The sequence below is a fragment of the Protopterus annectens genome, chromosome 8.part0, assembly GCF_019279795.1.
Source record: "Protopterus annectens isolate FY-2018-M chromosome 8.part0, PAN1.0, whole genome shotgun sequence".
In the NCBI taxonomy this organism is placed as follows: domain Eukaryota; kingdom Metazoa; phylum Chordata; order Ceratodontiformes; family Protopteridae; genus Protopterus; species Protopterus annectens.
The window spans coordinates 655,576,743-655,596,301 of record NC_056741.1 but is presented as its reverse complement, the minus strand read 5'-3'; the positions used below and the strand labels follow the sequence as shown (position 1 = coordinate 655,596,301).

The following is a 19,559-nucleotide window of genomic DNA, read 5'->3' as shown; positions in this document are numbered from 1 at the left end:
AGAGTCTGCCTAGAAGGCACCCCAGCCAAGAATCGAAGGTAACAATGCAATCTGCAGCATCACTATGCCACTTATTGATCCTGATGTTAAACATTTTTTTGTATTTTTTGCATTCAGACAATTTCTTTCAAAACTTTCAGCATTCCTTCTGCAGTTTTTCCATTGAACACATGGCTCCAGTTAGTTTTACATAGTGACTGTTTTGCTTCCATATAATTTATTAATCTTATGTGCATTAGTTTGGATTTCAATTTGGCAGAATTATCTAGCAAAAAATTAATTAAATTCTTTGTGATGCAATTTAAGCTGATTTCCAAGCTGAATCTTATATTTAGGGTATTGAACAGGGGCACATGGATTACAGTTACATTAGTGCCTGGTTCCACTAGGGGTCACCTGCTTTTCCATTTCTTGAGGAGTAATTGGAAGGAGGGGTCTAGGTGATCTGATGTTTTAAGCTGCTGATACAAAGAATTAAAACAGTAAGAGAGAACTTAGATGTTTAATGTAGTGGGAGTTCTATAGGCTGTGATATGTCATTCTAGTAAATTCTTGTTTTACTGTGACTCCCTGTATTTGGTTTAATTTCATGCACACATATGATTACTTTTTGCTGTAATAATGCACAGAATAGTATAATTAACTCATTTATTTATGCTTGCTCGTGTTTTTGTCAAGCATGTTTAACATTTTCCTTTGCAAAGAGGAGGTATTTAACAGTATTTGGTAGTTATTTATGAGGTGAGTATTCTTCAGCTTGAAGATGGCTGGAAAGATGGAACTCAAACTAAGTATTTGAAGTTTCATGAGACAATGGTACAGTCAAGGATTGTCTGCATAATGGGCAATGGAGGTATTGGATTAGAAGATATGACTCAGTTTTGCTCTGCTATATGCTTCTCCTTACATAATTAAGGTTATGCAGATTGGTCTTTATTTGGTGGCGATTAAGTTATTAATACTAGAAAATGTGTAGTATGTAGTTGCAAGATAGAATGGGGAGACAGAGGTAATAAAGTAATGTATTTGAAGTTATCATCCAAAAAATTAAGTGTGCAGTTTTAGATACACTGATGTGTCAATGACATTGACGATTACCAGTGACGAGAAGGTTATGAAAACTTAAATTTCCTAAAGTGATGATTATGGGGTTAAAATATTTGTGGTCAGTATAGAAGGGGAAGATTGTGTGTTTTTGGTAAAAGGTGATTGCATTTCTGTCACAGACTGCATTTCTAGAAAGTAAAGTAACATTTAATTTTAAAAGTTTTACCATTCAAAATATTAACTCGTTTGCTGTCATTGTTTATATTTTTAGTTTAGGGTGTATGACTGGAAAGCATGTGCACATTTTTGTTTACTGATGCAGGAAAAAAAATGTACTTGTTAACAGACTCCACACCCAAACACACAAGTAATTATATCATATTGGACTGCAACTTTGACTTTGGAACTTAAACCACAATAATAAACAATTAATTCAGTCATTTCTTATCTCGTGATCACATCAGATAATTGTTCTGGAATGCATGCATATGTATTTTTGCTTTGTTAAATTTGATTTGCGTAAAATAATGCTCACATAAAAAATTCTGTTTTCTCCCTACTTTGGCAGTCTTGTCCTTCAGTTCCTGCAGTTGTCAGTATGCTTCTGTTTAGCAGCCTTTCCCCCCCAGTTCCACTAATCTAGTCCAGTTTGCTATCTCTTATGCTTGCTTCCTTCCATGTGCTGTTCCTGATCTCTCTCACACTTCTGTTTTAGATTTTTCCCCGAAAAGCTCTAACCACTGTTTTTCATTTCTTAGGCTCTGTTCTCTTATTCCCCTCATTTAGCTCCGCTGTTCCTGTCCTTCCCCTCAGCCTTCTCCTGCTGATTCCTCCTTTCTTGTATATTTATTTTATTTTTTATTTGTTTTACATTTGTTTATCAGGAAAGTCCAACTGTGCAAGTTACCCTTTTTCAGCAGAGGCCCGGGGAGAAAAGTTCCATCATTAGTACAATATGTATTACATTGCCATCGATAAAAACAGAAACTGAGTAAGATAAGAAACAAAAACACAAAACATTATACATTAGTGATGTTCTATCTAAACACAGCTCTAGGTTTTGTACAAGATAATGTCAACATTTACGCAGGACTATTACAAGATTTAGGCAAGCGATCAATTACAGTGTAAGTACATTCTGAGTATATTTTAGTAAGATGCTAGAAGAGGAAAGAGGATAATTCCATGGTTTTAAAATGAAAGGGTTACAGAAAAGCTTGATGCACAATGATTGTGCAAAATCACATGAAGTATGAGCACCATAGAGAGAATACATTTTGTGTACAGAGTGATAGTACATTATGAAAATAGGTAATGCTTTAGTTTAGAGAGAAAAAGTAAGTTCAGCAACTGGCTAATGGCGTCAGATTTATGGGGTGTGAGAAGGTGGAGTGGAGAGCAGCTGGGGGGGGAATATTAGTTTGAGTTAAGTAATGGAGAAGAGAAAAGTGTTATGGTTAACCTTGATCGGTGCAGGTGCATAGCCAGAAATTGATGAGGTGGGCCTTGATGAGATGCTTGAAGTTTTTTAAGTTAGCTGTAGTTCTGATGTCAAAGGACACTGCATTCCACAATTTTGGAATGTAAGAGAAATATAGGGAATCTCCAGAGTTGTTTTTACTTCTGATTACTTCTATTAGTGCTTTGTTGTTGGACCTTAATAGTCGATAGTTTGTGTGAGGGATTAGGAAGCCTTGTAGGGCTGGTGTCTTTTCAGGTTCAGAAAACATTTGGTGGGCCATGGAGAGTTGCTTGAGGGTGAGCTGGTTGGGTAATTCCAACCAAGATAGTTGCTTTAGGGCCTGACAGTGGTGGGTTCTATAAGGGGTGTCTGTGGCAAATTTTGCTATCTTGTTGTAGCAGATGGATAGCTTGGCTAGGTCGGTGTTGCAAAGGTTAGTAAGAATAGGTGATGCATACAGTAGTGTTGATAGAAGATGGGTCCTAGCAGTGATGGTTTTGGAGTTATTGGTCAGGTAGTTTCTGCATCGGTATAAGGTGTTTAGTTTCGTATGGACATTTTTTATTGTTTGGGCAATGTGTAGGTCAAATCTCAGGTTTAGATTTATAATAACTTTGAGTAGCTTAGTGGATGAGACTGGTTCCATTATTGTATTGTTGCTAAACATAATTTAAAGCAAGAGGTGTGGTATTTGGTTTATTGGGGTGGTAAAGGATACGTTTAATTTTATTGAGGTTAAGGATTAACTGGGCATCAGCCAGCCATGTTTCAATGGTGTTAAAGGATTCTTGGGTTATGTTTTGAAGTTCTAGGAGGGTTGGAGCAGAGCAGATTAGTGTCAAATTGTCTACATACTGGATCAGTGTGGCTTGAGATTAGGCAGTGTGGAGGTTGTTGGTGAACAAGTTAAAAAGAAGAGGGCTGAGGATGGACTCCCGAGGGACACCCTGGGTTACTGGTAGTAGGGGTGATGAGACATTATTCCACCAGACAGCTTGTTGCCAATCAGTAAGGTAGTCCTGGAACCAGGTTAAGCTGGAGTAACTTTGATTAAGCTCAGTCATAGTGGTTAACCGTTTATTGTGGGAGACTGTATCGAAAGCTTTCAATAGATCTTAAAATGTAGATGACACCAGGTTGCCTTTGTTTCTATACTGATTGATAGTGTTTGTGAATCTAATTAGGGCTGTTGTGGTGCTATGGTTGAGTTGGAAGCCATGCTGGTTATTGGTATGGAGTTTATTATTTCGGAGATGGTTTTGTATTTGAGTGTGAATGTAACTTTCAAGGATTTTTGACAGTGGAAATAAGATTGCAATTGGTTAATAATTGGAAAAAAATCTGTGGAAAGTCTGCCTTTGTGAAGGGATATGATATGTGCAATTTTCCAGAGGGTTGGAATGTGTTGTTCAGGTGTGGAACTTTTGAATAGCAGGGAAACTGGGTAAGAGATGGTTTGGCTGTTATTTTTAGATATACAGTGGGGAGGTTGTCAGCTGCAAGAGTTGTGGGTTTTAGCTTGACTAAGTGTTTGAGGATGGTATGGGTTGGGACTGGTTGAAGGTGCTGTCTCTGTGGAGTAGGGGAGCAAGACTTGGTGGTAGTGTTGGGCAATTTTTGCTTGTAAGAACTTGTATGGATTCAGTGAGGTATTTGTTAAACTGGATGGCATTATTTTCAGAGGGGTTGGAAGAGGTTGGTTGGGAGAGTTTGTCCTGGTTTTAGTATTCTGCTGATTTGCAGTCCAGAATTTTTGAGAGCTGTATTAATACCTAGGTTGTATGTTGGTATAGTAATTGTTTCTGTCCAGTCTTATTTGGCTTTTTGATTTGTTTCTTAGTTGGAAGTATTTCTGGTGATTTACCATTGTTTTGTTTTGGGTCCATAGGTACCATACTTCGTCCCCTTCCTTTAGGAGTACTTTTGTTTGCTTGGAGAGCCAGGGGGAATAATTAGCCTTTGTTTGTATTATTCTGAGGGGGACCATGGTATTGAGGATGTTTATGAAGGTGGAGTTGAAGTAATTGACTGCGCTTTGTAAGGATAGTGTTTTGAGGGGTTTCCAATTGCAGGCTTTGAGATAGCCATGATGAACACTGCCTTCTAATCCCAGTTGCTCACTGTCCTTTCTGTGTGGTTGAATGTCTTTCTTTGTCCGTTTTTCTCATTCATTCAATGTAGTACTGGTTCTTACATGATCGCACTTGGGACTGACTCCATTTTGTCACTTGATGCTGCTGTCTGGCTCACTCCTTACACCTTGACGTCTTTCTCCTTGTCATCCTTTTCCTGGCTGCCTATCCCATATTTTTCCTTAATCTTGCTGTTTGCTGCTAAACTTGTCTGTACTCCTTTGACAACTCCTATCTGTGCTCCTCTTTTACCTATCTTTCTTCTTTCCTGTTTTGTAGCCTCCATTTGCCCCTTTCTGTACAGTCACACACTGCTGTTCTCAGATGATCAGTCATTCCATTACCAGCTCTCACGATTTCTTCTCTTCTGGGGCCCTCACACTCTCCTGAAGACCCCTTATTTTCAGCTCCTCCAAAATGCAATGAAACATATGCTGCTCAACAAACTGAACATCTCCCTCACCTCCATCCAAGCTATATTATTGCTTTCCTCATTGGCCTTTCTCTCTCAACTTTGTTCTAGGAGCTGCTTAACAAGTACTATGCACATTGACAAGTGCTTAAAAGATACCAGGTAGTCAGGCAGTTAATAGCAATTGTATATTTAAGAGTATCTAACCCAAAACAATATATAAATATACTTATTTCCAGATTTACAGGTCTTAAAGTTCCAGATAAGCAGCCAACACTTAATTCTATTTGGTTTCCTACCTTGCACCAAAAGAAAGATTACTTTATACTTTAAACCTGACTTCAGGAGTTAACCGAAATTAATGTGGAAGAATAGCATGTCTCTGTGTTGGGGTACACACACACACACACACACACACACACACACACACACACACACACACACACGTTTCTTTCTAAATCTTTATGCAAGCAGATGTGTAGATGTTGAGAGGACAACAACATCTAAATCCCTACCTTTGCAAACTAGCAATCATAACTGAGCTCTTCTTGATGTGGAATATATTTTGTACATTTAATTATTAAAAAAAAAAGTAAAAATATATATCTAAAAATAATATATTTTCAAATACTCTACATGACATTAAACATCTTAATTTGAATTACAAAATACCAGATTTAAACTGCAAGCCAGTATGCTGGGATTTAAAAAAAAAAAAAACACCATTTTGGTTTATTGAAAAAAAAAATTCATGGTGTGGAACAACCCAGTTCACACATCTTTCTGTGCCTGCTGCTCTTACCCTTGCCAGTATAATCTGTGTTTAGTCATATTTATGGCATTTTATTTATTTCCGTTTAATGTTTTTCTTTGTTTACTAGGCATGAGAGCTATACAACTTCTTTGATAGTCCTTTTACAGTGCTCTAGGAACCCTGGGTTTACTTAATCTCGGAGAACCATAACCCAGGGCAAATGAGTGATGGATAGTATACTATAAGATGCTATAACCCAGCTAATTAGTTCTTGTAAAATATTGATTAGTATTCAGAAGAATGTAGTACACAGCTGTAGATACATGACAACTCGTTTATTAAACAGAAACAATAAAATGCACTTCAAGCCTTAAGTAGTTTTATTCTTGAATTTATCAGAAGGTGTAAATGGACAAAGCATTCAGTTGCTTAAATGTCAGATTTTAAATTACATCTCCAATAATAAGACCATATGATTGGTGCTTTAAATACTTCACCAAATGTTTATTTTACAGAATCAGTAGAATACACACTGTTTCTTAAATGTTTTGTTAGTTGTCAATTTAAAAACACTTTTAAAATATGCTTCAATTCTTTTTATAAAACTATATTTCAACTTTATGGAAGAAAATGCTCTATTGTAATTTCAGCTAGTAGATGACATTGCTAAATACATATCTGGTAACTTTGCAGTGAGAAGAACCTGTGTGAGTAGATCTGTAACAATTTTACCAAATTTATATAAACACATCTATTTTAGTAAATATTTAAAAAAAATTAGCTACACTTTCTTTTGCTTTCTCTAGTTACTTTATTTCTACCATCTCATTTAGACAATATTCCCAGGTAACTTTCAGTTAAAAAAAAATCTACATACTTCTTTAAATTTATGTTGTTATCTAGGGCTTCCTGTCTTTGATTCTTATACATAGCTTTGAACATAAACTTACAATGAGTCATTGTACCAAATGTTTGTATAATGATATCCTGATAGTGACACCCATTATATCAGAAATGTGTTTAGTAACCCCAATTTTAAATGCTGTACCCGTCTTTATCTATGTGATGTTGCTCCAAAAGAGCAAGATGTCATACAGATCACCCACTTTGATTGCCAGATGATAAATGGATTAATGGCGAAAGTGATAAGTCTTTATTAACTGAAAAGACATAAAATGCTCCATGTTGTACATTAATTCACCCAGCACAATGCTGGCACATGTGACATCTTACTGTGTAACAAAATAAAATAAAACAAAGGTAAGTGAAGTACTCCAAAATAATCCTTTATATGAGTGTTTTCGTTCACTTCAGTGATATGAACTTCTTCAGACTGAAGAAGTTCATATCACTGAAGTGAACGAACGTGCTCATATAAAGGATTATTTTGGAGTACTTCACTTGCCTTTGTTTTACTTTTACTTTTTGCTTATCTTGCTGTGTCATCTTTATTTCTTCTCACATCTATTTCATGGCTCCTGATGGTTGCTGATGCAGTACGTATATTTTATAGTAGCAATAACCAACTCTGTCCTGCACTGTGTCTTGCATCCTTCATAAGTTCATTGCAGGTTATAATCTGTTTTCCTGAACTACTTCATAGACTGCACCTCAGATATGCTTTCAGTTAGGCCATATGTGCCTTATGGAATAAACAATGGATGTTCTACTTTTTAAACTTTTGCTATGCTTTATTCCTTCCCTAGAATAGTGTGTCTCAGCCCAAAGCCTGGAGAAACGCTTACTTTCACCTACTTTCCTCAGTTCATTCACTGATATCAGATACAGGGTCTGTTAGAGAATATTGTAGAAACATTTCCATATCAGTGTCCTTAAGCTTCAAGGTATGTTCTTAGCATTGCAGGTTCTCAGTCTGCACCTAAGGCCTGGGCCATTTCTGGTGAGATTAGATAGTTGTGTGGTGGTATGGTACCTGAACATGTGGGCTGTGGGAGACATATTCCTATTCCCTTTACAAAAGCTGCCCAGATGTGTCTGGGACTGGGGTGTCGGGTGTGGCATTATCCAGGTGGAGGTCTACACTCTGGCAGAATTTGATACCTTGTTGGAAATTCAGAGATCCAAGATTTGAGTTTTGTTGAGTAGGTTGAAGTCTGTATCTTCACTGCAGATGACAACAGAGATCTACTTCTTTTTGTTTTTCTTCTGCAGAGCACAGGTGAAGATGTTTTCATTCAATTGAAAATTCCTGTACTTGTTTTCCCATCATGTTTATTTTTTACTTGCTACTGAAATCCTGCTGGGAAAGATCATGACTTGGTTTCATTGAACTGTGGGGGCTGAGAATAGCAGAGTCCTAGGACCTTTAAATGTTGGCCTTATTGGGCATAATTTTGGTCCAAGTTCTAGGAGCTTGAATGTGATCTGGTGGGCTGACTGCATTTACTGGGATTCTTCTGGCTGCTTCAATAATTACTGTTTAGCTTGCAAATCTCCACAGGTAGACAGTGGAGGTTGACAAGAAGCCTTTTGGTCAGGTGGCTTTCATTGCCATTAGGAAAAGACTCTGAACTGAAATATATCGTGTTCCTCTTCAGTTTGCAAATCTTATAACCTTTCCCTCATGTGCTTGTCATTTGTTTGGTCTTGGCCTTAATAATTTCACCATCAAGGTACATCTATCAGCCATCTTGATATGTCATAGTTAGTAGGCATGTTGTTCAGTAATTGAATGTCTAGTCCCGAAATCCACATTCTGTAGTTTGGTCTCTTTGTACACATTTGGGACACTGGTTGGGACCCTGCTTCAGTGTTCCATCCCCTGCAGGTGTCTCATCAAAGTAAAAAGTAGCAGGTATACAAGTGCTCATCCTGTCAGCATGTTTCCCTTGTCCAGTACACTGCAGCTGCAATATAATAACAGCAGAACCTCCTGCAAATAGTTCTACAACCCTGACAGAATGTCTGCTTTCAGGTCTTTCCCTTGTTTTAGTATGTTGTAAACACTGGGGAACCCCAAGAACATGTATCTTACAACTCAGTTGCAGGAATGGCATATGAGGGCCAAAGGAAGTATGAAGAATTCATCTTGGGTGTCAGGGCACTAGTTAGAAGGAACCCAAGTGAAAGCAATACAATGGTGAACCCAAGTGTTATACCAACCACAGAGGTCTGACTCTGACAAAGGTCAGCCAATATGGTGAGTACTCTCATATCTGTTATTTGCTGAAAGTATGAAAAGAAAAATGGTTAAGAAGGATGGAGATGCAAAGTACCAGGATAAGAAGCAAGAAGTAGTGGAGAACAGAGCATAATGATGGATGTATGACTGTAGGATGGAGGAAAGCATAATAGGAAAGACTGTGATAAAATGCTTGTAATTGCACAGCTATGTGGTAATAAGTTTAGTAGAAACAAATCCAAGGGAATTAAGCTGGGTTATGACAGTACTGGGAGATTTATCAGCTAAGGAATATGTAATTAATTGTAGGAAATGCATAAAGTGATTTGGAGGTGATTATTGCACCTAGATTTGTTCATCAGGAGCAGACTGAATAAGCTGTTTTTTTTTTCCTTCCTGCTGCAGTGGCGTAGAGTGATAAAGCCTTAACTACAGCCCTGGCGACCCTGGTTCAATTAGCAGCTTATGTGACTGACGGATTGCCAAGGAGGGATGGTGTTACCATCCTGAAGGGGAGACTGGTGACATAAACATCTATTGCAAAGATCCCTGGTGGACTCCATCAATGTCCTGTGATAACATGTGGTCCAATGAAGAGGCGAAGGGTGGACATGGATGAACTGCTCTGGCATTGGGCTCGATGTCCCCAGTGCACACCTGTCCCTTAAATGTAACCATGGACACCAAGAAAGAGGAGGGTATAAGTAGGTGTCATGAAGACTCTCTTTGACTTGAACCAAGAAAGGTTAAGGGAGATTGTTTGAGTCTGTGACAATGTCAAGGAGATCTGATGGGATTGCTGTGCATAAGAAAGAAAGAACAAGGAGTAAGATGCAGGGGCTAACTTCTCTTTAGATTTGAGAAAACATTTCTTCACAGACTAAGTTGTGGAGTCCTGGAATAAGTTTGCAGAATATGTTGTGAAGAAGGAATCCTCACAGAGTTTCAAGATCACCCAGATTTTGTGGCCAAAGGGAAAAAAACACAGAAGGGTGTAGAAATAAATGAGCAGTCTTGAATAAGCTATTAGTAACTTTCAACAGATACAGAAATGCTGTTTGGTATCATAGGCAATGGCTGAAGTATTGGGAACATTATACCAAAATGAACAGAAGCATATATGTAATTCATACTAAAATCCCTAAGGAGTGGCAAAGAATGTAAGCAAGCTGTAATCACATGATGTTAGACTACAGTTGGCATAATATGTGGAAGAGAACAGGAGTAGGAATATTGAGTGAATATTATATATGATGACTTGTAGTAATTTGTACCAAATTAAAAGCAGAAGGCCACAATCTGTAGATGTGCTTACCATCTAGATTTCCTGTGGTAAGACCTGATGCTTTCTTTGAAGCAGTTTAATAAACAGTGTAAATGTTCAGAAGTCTCCTGTCATTAATTAAATGGGATGTGCATGCTTGTTTTTTGTGCAGTAGTTCAAGTTTGCATTGCTGAAGTCCTGGCCATCGAAAAATAGTATGTAGAAAGATGAATAATGTAGAATCACATTGCAAGTACTGAATAACTTCAAGAAGTTTTTCTGGAAACTGCACTTTGCTTAATTCAGGGTAGTGCCATCTGCACTATGTTATCCTAATGTAGACAATATCAGCTTAATCACTAGAGTATGTGATACTTGTAGTTAGGCAATAAGATTACTTTTATCCTGGTGCATCCTGCATTGGCCAAGCTGTAGAATTTTGCTTTAGTAACCATTCTTTCAGCATTTACCTTTTTGGTTTCGATTTTCTTTATACCCATTTAGTGTTGATCCTGTAAAGAAGCCTGTCTTGTCTTACCTTTTCAGTTGAGGCCACTGTGACAGAGGAGCACATTGATGCATAGTCTGCCTATTCCTATATTCCTACAGGTTGCAATGCCAATTATACTGGCCTGCAGTGCAAGTGTGCTAGTGACAGCAGTATATGTATTTCCTCTGCCGACTTGTGGTGCAGTATCACAAGCTGAAGGGCTTCCACATCACAAAACATCATATGTCCTTAGTGAGTTTGAAAATGTTTTTAATTTACTTTGTGTGTGCAGCAGAAAATCTATATGAGGTATACTGATCAAATTTCTTCCATGATGTTGCCATAAAAAGTGCGTTTCTCCTGCTTATCCCATCTTGGTTACCCCTTAAAGATGGGCTGAGCTCTAGTTCCAAATAAAGGCTAAGCTGAAGTATTGCTTTTTATTATATCCTCTAAGTGGTTAAGAAGAGTGATTCCTCTTGTGGTACTGTTGGATAAACTGGTCATGATTCTTTTCAACTATTCTGAAATGTCTGTTTTTTATGTAATTACAGAATTAATTTTCTGTGAGGTCTTGTATGAGCCTGGTAGAATGGATTTGATACATTGATCTGCTTGATATACTTGATCTCCTTGAAAGACTTGAAAGTGTTTTATTGTTTGAAGTGATTTAGTTTCATCTGTGTGTGAGCATGAACATGTGCATGCATATGGATGTATTTGTTTATAAAAAAAAAAACAAAAAAAAAAACACTGATTAGTGATGTAAAATTCCTGAAAGGTGAATGTCTTTAAGGGATGGTAGAGCTGAAGCCTACTAAAACCACAGCCTCTTGTGGACCCAGTGGTTAGAGGTGTTGCTTCAAAACACTGAAGGTCCTGCTCTCAAATTCCAGGAGTGACCACCTTTTCCTTTCATTTTCCATCTTGTTGTAAAGCTAATTTTTCATTTTATCTCTTGTACATAGTGTGCATTTACAGTTTTATTTGTATACCCTTTTTTGCATGCATGTGACCATTTTTTTTAGTTTATCTTCGTAGTACTATATGTAACTTTTTGAACCCTAATATCTTTTAAGTCACTGTACCTGTTCTAGCATGTTTTTTTTTTTCTGTTACAATTTTGTCATACCCATTAACTCTATAAATGTGTTTGTTGATTCTGTCATTTGATTACTTTTGTTACTTCCACAACTTGAAGCTTTTCTCCTTGGGTCTCTGCTAAAAAAGGGCTGCTGCCCAGTCGAACTAACCCGTTAACAAATATCAAATAAGTAAAATAACTAACAATTTTTCATAAATGTTGTTTGTCTTTTTGGCTTTTCCCGGTAAGGGGTCACCACAGCGGAACTCCGGTCCACTAATGATTGGCAGTAGATTTTTATGGTGCCGAGTTGCCAGCCCGATGCCCAACCTTCAACGAAGGCACACCCATTCACGCATGTCTGTCGAACGCCACTCGACCGCGGGGAGGACATGCAGACTCTACACAGAAGGCACTCCAGCCGAGAATCGAACAGGAGAACCTCTTGCTGTGAGGCAACAATGCTATCGCTGCACCACCACAGCTAAGATGTTACATTTTATCCTAATGTTAAACCCGAGACAGGGGTGCAACCAGTCTGTATCTATACCAAGGGTCTATATTAGATCACCAACCACTTAAAGAAGCGAACGGTGATTAATCGACCCTATGTAAGAGAAAGCTTACAATCTTGAACTGTCAGAACAGCGATTTTTTTTCCTAGGGGAAAAAAATCGCTGGTTCAAAACATATACACACAACACAAGCACACCAAGCAAACAGCAATCCACACACATGCACCCAAAATCTTACAACTAACCCTACACTAAACTATACACACACCACTAGCTATCCACTTACCTTAACCCAAACCCTAACCCTAAGGTCCGTCACTATCGCACACTCACCTCACCCGCTCCCTAACCCTAACTCACCTAACCCGCCCTAACCCTCATGTCCACACAATCGCAGACATACCTAACCCGCCCTAACCATCACATCCACATAATCGCACACTTACCTGAACCCGACCCATAACTTTCCACCACAGTGCAGAAAATACCGAAGCAACAGAAACAGACAACCAAAATCTTTCCCTAGGAAAGATTTTGGGTTTCTGTTGCTTCGATATTTTAACTTTAAACTCGTAGGTTCGATATTAGAACATTCGAAGGTTTTAAACCTCGATGTTCTAATATAGACCCCTGTACCAATCACTTTTTTTATCTATACTCCAGGCACATCATCAGAAGTTAATCTACATCCTAGCTGAATCATCAGTGCTTCTAAAATTCCTCCAAAACCTACCAAATATATATATATATATAACTCACTAAAAACTACATTCAAAGTTTATATATCACACATGAAAAATACTCTAGATGACCTATAACAACCCCAACCCAAATCTACATTTATTTTAAAAAACAGTAGCATAAAATTACATAATTTAAATCATATACTGCATTTCTCAGTCAGTTAAATGTTAAAAAATAACTTTACACTGCATATAAAACACATACCATAACCTCCAAAATAAAACACAGACACCTAAATCTATCCATAAAATCCATTTCTAAAATTTAAAAAAGTTAAAATACATATAAAACTATCATAACTATAAACTTAACAGATCCTAATAGAACTGTTATTCTGCACTACTAAAATATATTAAACATGAAATGACACCAAATAACAATATTTATTTATTTATTTATTTATTTAACATTTGTTGTCCAAGAAAGTCTGACTAGGACAGAGCCTATTTTCAGCAGAGGCCCGGGGAGAAATGCTCTAGATGCATGTCTTTGGAATGTGGGAAGAAACCGGAGTACCCAGAGGAAACCCACATGAACGCAGGGATAACTAAATAATAATTTTTCATTTTGTTTCAGGAGCATGGCTTGGATTTCCAGCTGCTGCTGGGGACATCAGAGTATAAGGAGAAGTATCGAACTGACATGATCCGATGGGGTGAGGAAAAACGTAATACTGACCCAGGATTTTTCTGCAGGATTATTGTACAGAATGTAGTAGAGCCGGTGTGGGTAAGCATGGACTTTTCACTCTTGCATCATTGCTATGCCTCTCAATTTCTTGCATCTAAATCTCAAGGCATAAAGAAAAGAAACAAAAGTGGGTATCTGACATTAAAATCAATTACCACTGTTTAAAGCACAGCTATCATAAAAGCAATGCTGACATTATGTTGACATTATACATTCTAGTTATCCAGAAACTTTCTGTGGGATTGACTGGTATCGCCCACCCAGAGAAAGAGGCTTGGCCTGAGGGATGGTCCTGGCAAGACCTACATGGTCATAAGACTTAATAGCCTTGGAATATCTTTTAATCTATTACTCTGTTCTGTGCAACAAAACAAGTCTGTAGGTTTACTTTTGCTATAGTTGTGTGACTGTAGTCGCACAGTTCTGTCACAGAAACTCCAATGTGGGGGACAGAACAAGTTTTGTAACAAAATCATTGATTTGTTCATTTATTTTTCCTGACAACCACTGTATCCATTTCAGGGTACAAGATAGCTGGAGCTTATCCCAGCCCTTTATTAGGGTGGGAGGAGAGAAACCAATTTTGGGTAGGAGGCCATTCCATAACAGTATTTAAACATACTCACCCTCATAGATTGATGGACTGTTGATTTACATGTGACATTTATTTGAGATATGGGAGGAAACTAGAGCACTTAGCAAAAACCCATATGGATACATGAAGTACATGTAGACTCCACACAGAAGGCAATATTACCAAGAAGAAAACATGTGCAATACTGTCAGTATCGCATGCTATGTTTGTATTCTGTAAATATACAGATGGAAAGATGAGCAGAAGGTCAAAAGGCTTAAACTTTGGTGGAAAAGTGGTATAGGTGACAAGTGCAGAGTACACATGCAGAGTTAGTGTATTTGACTATTTTAGCCTTAAAATAATTATGACTAAAGCAAAAATATGCAGTTGTGCAGGGTAAGTTTTTCTGATACCGCTTGCTTCCTCAGATGGTCAGTACATTTTCTTATTTGTGCCCCTTCATTCTGTACCTTTACATGTTAATGTGTCATTTTTTTTTTCTTTTTACTCCACTGTTGAGTGCATAACTACGTAGCCTTGAAGACTTCTTATCCTGATGTTCTTCCACATACTCACAAGAAACCCTTATTCTGGGGGATTTCAACCTAGATTGGTTCATCTGCATATCAGAACCACCTAGTAATCTAATAAATCTCCATGGCTACCAGCAGCTAGTCCAAATTCCAACTAGATGTGATAAAAAATCTAAAAGGGAATCCATCCTTGACTGGGTCCTAACAACCCCACATTGTACCCCCACACAGGCAGTCTATCAGACACCCTAAGTGACCACAACATGATATATTTCATACGTAGTAGAACAAGCATATGCAAAACCACTAACTATATATCCACTAGAAACACAAAAAAATTCTCTCCTGAGGTCCTCAACACTTTACTCTGTAACTGTGACTGGACCCCCCTAAAACTCTCCCACTTGACCAGGCTGTAGCATATTTCAAGAAAACATTTCTACAACACCTAGACACTGTCGCTCTATTGCTCAAAATCAAGGTTAGAACCTCTACAAACCCCTGGCTCAGTAAAGAAACCAAACAAATCCTCAAGTCCAGAGACACTGCATGGCGTTACTGTCAAAAAAAACAAAGAAACACAAAGCCTAACTAAGTACCAAGAACTGCGCAACCGTGCAAAAAATATGCATTAGGCTGGACAAAAAAAAATCCTACTTCACGACATTACAAACTAAATACCAACACAACCCCCAAAAAATTTGGAAAAATGTAAACCAGCTACTAAAACCCACCCAAAAGGCTACCCCCAAACCAACCACCCCTGACACTAAAGTTCCCATCGAAACACAATTCATCTCCCACTTTGTGAACTCAATTCTATCCTTAGTATCACAGGATAGTTCCTTCCTCACTATCCCCCCCAACACAAATAACACTAATACAAGCTTTACCCTCAAAACAGTTTCCACCACTTCAATCAAAGGCATGCTCTCCAAACTAAAAACCTCATCAACAGCAGCCAACCTACTCCCCAGCTATTTCTTGAAACTCACAGCAGATGCTATTGCTATCCCAATCTCCACTCTCATAAACAGATCAGTTGTTGAAAACTATGTGCCCAAACTCTGGAAAATATCCTATGTTACACCCATACATAAAGCCGGGACCTCCACTGAACTTAATAACTACAGACCCATTGCTTTACTCTCCCCCCTGGCCAAAATCCTAGAAAAATGCATCCATACCCAGATGCTAAAATATCTCCTAGGCACCAACATCCTGTCACCTACTCAGCATGGATTCAGACCTGCCCATAGTATCACTACAGCCCTCCTATGCTTCACAGACATAGTAAACTGTCTCAAAAATGAAGGCCTGCAGGTGTCAACTCTATTTTTGGATATGTCTAAAGCATTTGACACAGTTTCGCACCAAATCCGACTAAACAAACTAAACCAGTATCACCTATCAAATTCCACTCTTACCTGGTTACAAAGCTACTTAACTGACAGGTACCAAGCTGTGAAATGGGAAAATTCTCTCTCTCCTCAGCTGTCCCTAACTACAGGAGTCCCACAGGGTTCTATCTTAGGACCACTACTATTCACAGTCTTCACAAATGACCTCCATACCTCCACACAGCATGCATCTATCATTCAGTATGCAGATGACACTACCTTAATCTGTGCTGCACAAAACATTCCCACCCTCCTGCAAACAACTCAACTAGCATTCTCTGATGTGGAAAGCTACCTTACCAAAGCCCAACATATCCTCAGTCCAAAGAAAACTCAGCTTATGATTATAACCAGTTCTAACAAAAACAATGATAACAGTCAATTCACTATCTACTCCACAAATGCTACTCCAATTGCTCCAGTGGCACAGGCTAAGCTACTGGGAATAACCATAGACTCCCACCTAAAACTTGATAGTCATCTCAACTTAACTGTTAAAAAAGTACATGCCAAACTGGAATCACTCTACCGTATCAAACCATTTCTTACCAACAACACAAGATCAGCCATTGCTCGCTCCCAAATTCTATCCACCCTAATCTATGCATCTCCCATTCTGACTAATCTCAACAAAACTGAACTAAATAAAATGGAAGCCTGCTATAACAGAATTGCCTGCTTTGCTGCAAATTGCTCATATGGAACTCATCACTGTACTGCTTTGAGACATTTCCACTGGCTTGAACTGCCCAACCTCCTAACCTACAATCAGCTCTGCCTCTGTCATTCGATCTATTACCTCCCCAATAAGTGTCCTGCCCTCAAAAACCTAGTACAACATCACTCAGCCAAAAGGTCTCTTAGATCATCAAGCAAACTACTACTAGAAGTCACCAACAGCTACAATAGCTTAGGAGATGCACTATGTAGTAGTTCAGTGGCTAAACAATGGAACTCTGTCCCCACTAGCATTCAAAACACATCATGCAAAACCTCCTTTAAAGACTTCATCAGGCAACATCTCAAGCGAAGTTGGCAGTGCCATGATTGCTCCCCAGGCTAGTGAAAGCAGATAAGGTACACATACTAAACCTAGAGTACTTGATAATAGTTTTCAGTCTTACTCACAACAAACACTGGCTAATCTACAATATATGTACTGTACCTGTGTACTATGTATGTATTCTACCTCTGTTCCAAATTTCAGCTGTACACCACAGATCTATTAATTACCTTTATTTTTAAATTAATATTTTTTGTTTGTTCTCTCCACTGTAACTGTTGATGTGTTGCATACCACTGTAAAAACATGTCTTTTGTAATGTGTGTGTATATTGATCATATCTAAATAACTAAATATATCTAATATTTTTTCTATGTGGAGCTTTTCTCCCCGGGCCTCTGCTGCAAAAGGGCCTTTTCGGCTCAGTAAGACACCCCCGGTTAACAAATGTAAAATAAAATAAATAAAATAAAATAACCAATGACTTTCTTGCACAATTGAAACTCTGGCAAAATATCAAATCAGTTATCCCCCAAATCAAAGATGGCTATTGCCAAAATTGTATTAATCCCATCTAATCCCAAAGCTAGAGTATGTCCTGCTTATTATTGCCCTAATTCACTAATGTATCTTTACTACAACCACTAACAGTAGTATCTGCTACTTTATAATAGTAATACCTCTAAATTTATAGTACTATAGCCACTCCCCCACTTTCTAGATCCTATCTGCTTTCATCTGGGATAATTCCACCCACCCCTATTTTACTATCTACATTTAATAGCACCTATTAGCTTTCATCTGGCATTCTCCCATCCCACCTTCCAGTACCTTTACCTCACCACTCTATCTTCTGGTGTTGCATCACCAGGTAAAACAGTTCCTTCACTCACTAGCTGAATCACATATAATGATATACTCCTCTTTACTACCCCTCTTGTTCACACCCCTCTTGTTCACACCATACTTCCTTACCTTGTATGAAAACCAGTTTCTTATGGGATTTCAGGTCCCAAAAGGCCATACTATCACCCCAGCTGTAAATCCTTCCACCTTCAACCATACTTACAGTACCAGATCCTATCCAACATCTTGTTCAGTCTATCAACATCTCAACCCCAGGCACATTAGCTCTATATCCAAACACTACCACAAACTAATAAACAAATTCCTGAAGTTCATCACCAAGTATAGACTCAACCTAATACTTGGTGGTGATATTCACCCCAACCCTGGCCCACTCACTTCAGATACACATACCCCCTCTACTTGTAATCTAAGCTAAAAACCTACAATTAATAGGCCAACTAACTCTCTCCTAGTCTGTCATCTCAATATTAGAAGCATTAATAACAAGGTACATGAATTGCATGCACTTCTGGATGTCCACTCCCCTGAGATTCTCTGTTTATCTGAAACCAGGTTAAAACCTAACATTAAAGACAATGAAGTGTTACCACCTGGGTACAACATACACAGGCTGGATCCTGCTTCGAGGAAGGGGGGTGGCGTAGCTGTACTCTATAAATCTGAGTTGAATGTCACCATAGATGTAATACAACCACCTCAGATTAATAACTCTGAGATTCTTGCCACCAAATTGCAACTTAATAAAAATAAATGCATTAATATCATCTGTATGTACATTCCCCCAGGTAACAATATATATACATTTGAAGATATCCTGCACTGGTTATCATGTCACTACCCCCAAGAAACCCTACTACTTGGAGACTTTAACATAGACTGGGGCACCTGTTCCTCAGAATCCCCAACCACCCATATTAACCTGCATGCATTTACACAAATCATATCCACCACTACCAGGATAGGTAAACCCAACCAAAAAGAAAGCATACTTGACTGGGTACTCATAAATAGTCACCCCCAACTGTACACCTCTGGTACCCTCCTTAATGGCCTAAGCGATCACCTTCTCACATATGTAATTAAGCACAAAACCATTAATTCCCAACAACCCTTACTCAGAAAGGTTAGAAACAATAAAAACTTTGACCCTGCCAAATTCCAACAAGAACTGAACTCATGTAATTGGTCTATTCTAAAACACCTCCCCTTAGAGGAAGCAGTAGCATACTTTAACAACAAATTCCTTGAGATCCTTGATTTGCATGCACCTGTTCGTTCAAAGAGATCCAAGGCAAAAAGTGCACCATGGCTTTCTATAGAGTCTAAACTCTAAATTACCCTTAGAAACAAAGCATGGGCTTTATGGTGTTCTTCTAAAGACCCTCAAGATCACATTAAATGCAGGCAATCCAGGAACGAAATCAAAAAATCAATTTTACA

The 19,559-nt window shown here is 38.3% G+C and overlaps 1 protein-coding gene across 2 annotated transcripts in view; it reads left to right on the top strand.

The window, feature by feature from the left end:
- The window catches only part of PMVK (phosphomevalonate kinase), a 269,053-nt gene that overhangs the window by 58,379 nt on the left and 191,115 nt on the right, over positions 1–19,559 (top strand). For both annotated transcript variants that reach the window (XM_044080131.1, XM_044080130.1), the window contains exon 3: positions 13,623–13,775. In XM_044080131.1, the coding sequence (XP_043936066.1) occupies positions 13,623–13,775 (153 nt within the window). The remainder of the gene's footprint in view (positions 1–13,622; positions 13,776–19,559) is intronic.